At 43.3% G+C, this 5265-nt stretch overlaps 1 protein-coding gene across 1 annotated transcript; it reads left to right on the top strand.

Moving 5' to 3' along the window:
* Positions 1-286: 286 nt before the first annotated feature.
* gstt1b (glutathione S-transferase theta 1b) lies at positions 287-4555 on the top strand. Its single transcript, XM_064307215.1, has 5 exons — positions 287-537; positions 1583-1670; positions 2478-2628; positions 2744-2920; positions 3396-4555. The coding sequence occupies exons 1-5, from the start codon at positions 426-428 to the stop codon at positions 3591-3593; spliced, it is 726 nt and encodes a 241-aa protein (XP_064163285.1). The 5' UTR covers positions 287-425; the 3' UTR covers positions 3594-4555.
* Positions 4556-5265: the final 710 nt, after the last annotated feature.

Here is a 5265-nt window from a genome sequence, read left to right as displayed (position 1 = left end):
GAAAACTCGGACTTGCGTGAAAATTTAAATTAGCAGTGGTACAGCCACCGTTTGCTTTCCTTCGAAGTTACTGCTAGCCGAGCAGCGAAGTGTGCCCTCCAGATGCGAACCATGCACCATAAATTAGTCCATAGTCTTCCTGGTCTTTTTGTGGAATTGAAGAATGGCAGGTAAAATAAAGCCCCCGGAACTAAATTTAGACCCTAGTTCCTGCGGTCGAAACGCACTGAGTTCCTCAAAAGGTTCCTAGTTCCGGGGTAAAGTTCCTGCGGTGGAAACGCGGCTTAATTGTATTGAGTTACAGTGCGCGTTTCTGGGGAGTGGCGTTTTGTGACTGCTTTTTCTAGTAGTACAAGAGTCCAGTCGTTGTCCTATTCGTTCCAAGTGGTCTGTGAAAGCACTTTGGTCTGCGCAGTGCATTGAAAATGGCACTTGAACTTTACCTCGATCTGTTTTCACAACCTTGCCGTTCGGTGTTCATCTTTGCGAAGAAAAACAACATCCCATTCGTATTCAAAAGTATAAAGCTTTTTGAAGGTAGGATCAAAATCGAGTTAAGAGAACAACTAGCTAAAGCATGGCGGAATGTCTATTGTTTCCTGGGCTTAGTGTCAGTCTTGGCAATATAACGTTTCATGCAATTAGAGTGAAAATGAACCGTACATGAACCTTGTCGAGATTTATGGAAATATCGACTGTATCGTGCAATTCTGCGGCTGCAAATCAGGTTGTTTCCGGGTGACAGTTGGTGACTCGTACAAATGCAAGACAGCATTGTGCAGAGGAGCGTTTTAAAGTTGCTTGGTACCTAGTTATTGATTTGCTCAGTCCCGTACCTACAGTATAGTGTTATTTTCGCAGTGTGTTTTAATTAGTTACCCTAATTTAGCTTTTTGCGTGAGATTTAGCTTTTGTACTTATTAAAACACTTTTTAGCGACAGTTAAAAACGAAAATGTTGGCTATATTTATTTATTTATTTATTTATTTATTTTAAAAGGTGCATAACGTATTAAAACGCGTGTTTTCCGTGGACAAATTAAACGAAAACAAAAATCGAGTTGTGTGAGAGGCACGCCTAAGTTTTATATTTAGGGACTATATCAAACCACGGGATCTCACATATTTTGAGACACGCAGATAAACTTGACCAACGCCTTTATACTGCAAGTGAGCCCAGTTTGCACTGGAATCTTTTAAGATTGCAGTTACGTATACAATTAAACATTGCATTTAGAATTCCAGGCTCAATAGGTAAGCCTTTGACATATACGTTGGCTGCGGTTGGCAGGGGATATAAAGAATTTGGCAGAGGCATGCATCCGTTACAATGTTTCAGAACAGGTGGCCTTTGTACCTGTGCCTTGATTAAGCTCATATTTAAACTGCGTGCATCGGTTTGTTTAAAAAAAAAAAGAGGGGGGGTTGGATGGCGGTCAAGCTTGTGTCATTTGTAAATGCTTAATCATCATTTACATTTTGGCATTTGGCGGACACAATTCATACTTCTCCAATTTTTTTAACGGCATCTTGATCGCTCGCCATTTGTCGGTAAATGTTGTGACCTGTCCTTTCTCTTGTAGGGGAGCAGTATGGAGAGGATTTTGGGAAGATTAACATGATTCGCAAAGTGCCCGCCATCCGTGATGGGGACTTCACCATGGGCGAGAGGTGGGAGAACACTCAAACCTATAGCAGATGGATTCGTACAGAGGAGAATTTATGTCAGTGTTTGATATAATTGATATGTCAGAGCTGCAACGAATTCACATCGCAGACGATCGATACAGTGTCAATATTACAGTAATAGTTCATACAGTAGAAGACTAACTGGCTTTGTTGGCTGACTCTATGGGATAGCTACTGAATTTGTAAATTGTGTGATTTCAATGATTTATGTAATGTTGGCACATTTGCAGACTGCTTGGCATATGGCATAGAATGGTTAGAAAGGAAATGGCAAGGGAATTGATTTATGCTTAGCTTCATGGAATTTATCATAACTTAAGTTTTTTTTTAATCAGAAAGGGCATCAGTACTGTACACCAAAAAGACAAAGTACTGGAGGTTAGCAGTTGGGATTTAGGGGTACACTGCAATTATACTGTAATCAAGTATGGTAGCTGATTGGTTAGACTTTAGATTTGCCATTGCAAAAGTAAGATGAACAGGGATGAGAAGAAGCCCACCTCCAGCCCAGACCAGCCACATCTTTTTCTTCTACCTGCACCCCCTCAACCTTACCCCAAACTCCCTCAACCTGACCCTGAACCCCCTCAACCTGACCCCAAACTCCCTCACCCTGACCCTCAACCCCCTCGACCTGACCCTGCACCCTCTCAACCTGATCCTCAACCCCCTCAACCTGACCCTGCACCCCCTCAACCAGACCCTGAACCCCCTCAAACTGACCCTCGAACCGGCTCAACCTGACCCTGAACGCCCTCCTTCCTTTGTGTTTCATGGCCCGTTCATCAGCATCGCCATCCTGATGTACATGGCGGAGAAGTTCCGCACCCCTGATCACTGGTACCCAGCCGACCTGCAGAAACGAGCGCTTGTTAACGAGTACCTGTCTTGGCAACACACAGCCACCCGAATGCACGGCTCTAAGATCTTCTGGCTCAAGGTAAGCTTGTCAATCAATCTACCAACCAATCAGCAAATCAATCAATGAATCATCCAGTTTTTGGGTAAGGGCGAAGACATGTCTAAATACAGACTGATGTCTGTCCCGTCTACAGCTTATGATTCCCAAGGTCATGAAGACGGAGGCGCCCAAGGAGAAGATGGATTCGGCCATCGAGGACCTGGAGGGGTCACTGAAGATCGTGGAGGAGAAGTTCCTCCAGGACAAACCCTTCATCGCCGGAGAGCACATCTCCCTCGCTGACTTGGTGGCCATCGTGGAGATCATGCAGGTACAATTCAGAAAAAAGAGTCAAATAAAAACACAATTAAAACATAAAAATGGTGGAGAAGCAGAAGCAGTGGAGCATGTGCGTGGTCTGAAGTCGTCGGAAAGTTTGAATCAGTGGGATTGTCTTTCTCTGACTGAGCGCCGGTGACGCCCCTGGAGGATCCCGCCAGCACTATATGCTCCATCCATTATCTATACCCGCTATCTCATCTATATCCTGGGGTAGGGTCGCGGGGTCTGTTCTGACTGTGAAAAGAAATTATGTTTACTGACTGAAAAATCCATGTAGAACATTATGGTCAATTTTTCAATTCGTAAACAGGATTTTAGTTCAGTTTGGTTCACAGTTTGAACTGAATGGAACTTACGCAGAATTGACCCCACAAGCCCGTTATGGGTCACTTGCTAGTTCCGGGCCCCGGTGACCTGGTGTGTTTTCTCTCTTCCCTGCGCTCTGCTTTCGGGGGCCGCGGCAGCCCGTGGGGGCGGGCATGGATGTGTTTTCGGGGAGGCCGAAGCTCACAGCCTGGCGGAACAGGGTCCAGGCTGCGATCGGGAAGGATCTCTTCGACGAGGCCCACCAGGATATTCTGTCCGCTGCCAAAAGGGTGGATTCCATGGACAGCAGCAAGCTGGAGCGCTTCAAACCTCGCATCGTTAAAATGTTTTTTTGAGCTCCTTGCTTTCAAGCCAGCGGAGGGGGTTAAAGGTTCAAACCCAAACAGTTTAATCATAACCCCCCCTTCCCTGTGTTTGTCTTCAGCTGATTCCAGGAAATCATTATTTGAAATAGTTTGAAACTTTAGACGGTGGTAAGAAAATTGCTCCATATTACGCAGAATCTTTAAAGAAACATGTTTTCCCGAATATTCTGAACAAACTCCCAACTTCCACACGATTGAAGGTGTTGATTAGTGACATGCTTCGTGGGGAGTACTGCAGGGCTGTATTCAAGTCTTACCGATATATAAATGGTAAAAAATATTTCATCTAGTTCTGGTTGGCTCTTGCAGTCTACCGCTGTGCAAGTGTTTGAGACTAAAGCCACTGCCATATTATGTGTCATAAGCCATCAGATTAACATAAATCTAAAGGACTTCACAGTGTGAATAAGGGCCACCGGTTCTTTTCCCCTTGTCTTCTTGCACGGTACTTTAGTCCTCCGTCCACTAGAGGTCATGATAGCCTCTTTGTCACTCCACATCTCAAACAATTGACCCTGTGGCTTTTTGCAGCATTTAAACTTCTGTCTTTGTTCACTTTTTTTTCTGAATCACCCTATATTGATCCCTTGTATTTCAATGGTTATCCTCCCTCTAGGCAGTCTAACTGCACAGTCTACTGACTAATCATACAATTGAGTTTCTAACTGAATGATTAGTCACATGACTGTGATGGATGGAGGATGATCATTGAAATGCAAGTTTAAATCCCTGCAGGTCACATGGTGGAGACAGACTGTTGCTTCTAATTATGAATCTCTACTGCCGGTTGTAACAACTCACTGGCATAAAAATGTCATATTTTCCCAGAACCTTTTCCACAAAGGACACAGCTAGCCACCTTCTTTTTAAATCCACTGTCTCCTTAAACTTTTTTTTCTTGACCAATAAAAAATGTTAGTTGATCACACAAAGTTAATTGTTATGTTTCATGTTTGATTTAATAAGCCATTGGTAATTGTGGCAAGTGAGTGCCACCCCTCTTAGATAAAACACACTCACGGCTGACTGTTTCCGTAACCCGCACTTCCGTGCTATTTTATTATCAGATACGGTTTTTACAGACACTTTTTCAGACTCTGTATCACAGTTCCGTAGCCGTCTTGTCATTGGCGATCCTTTCTCCGCTCGTCTGCTATTAAAACCCCAGGCTCACTGTTGAAACAATCAGAGGCAATCAGCGCATAAAAATTAAAATTATCGCTGATACCTCCAGCTGAGTTGTGACTTAAGGATCGAGAGCCGCTCCTTACATTCTTCTCTCTGCAGCCGACGCTCAAACCACGCCCACCCCACCACAGTAATATAACAAATTAATGCTGGTTCTGCAACATGCTCCTTTAAACTTCTTTTTATTGCTCCCAAATGCACTACTGTAACTGTAGGCTTGCTTCATAGAATACATTGCTTGCACACATGCTCACGGTAGACCTGGCTATTATACTTAACATTGAATACTTTGATCCTTTGGAAGCTAGTAAAATCTACGGAATACTGACTGAAATACTATCAAATATGTTTTGTCACCAATATTCAGAACAAATTTCTAAATATGATTTTAAAAATTTCAAATGTTTATACTTCCATAGTAATGTGATTCCTTAAAAGGAATGTTAAGGAATCT

This window comes from Anguilla rostrata, chromosome 14 (assembly GCF_018555375.3).
Source record: "Anguilla rostrata isolate EN2019 chromosome 14, ASM1855537v3, whole genome shotgun sequence".
In the NCBI taxonomy this organism is placed as follows: Eukaryota; Metazoa; Chordata; class Actinopteri; order Anguilliformes; family Anguillidae; genus Anguilla; species Anguilla rostrata.
This window is presented reverse-complemented; position numbering and strand designations above follow the sequence as displayed.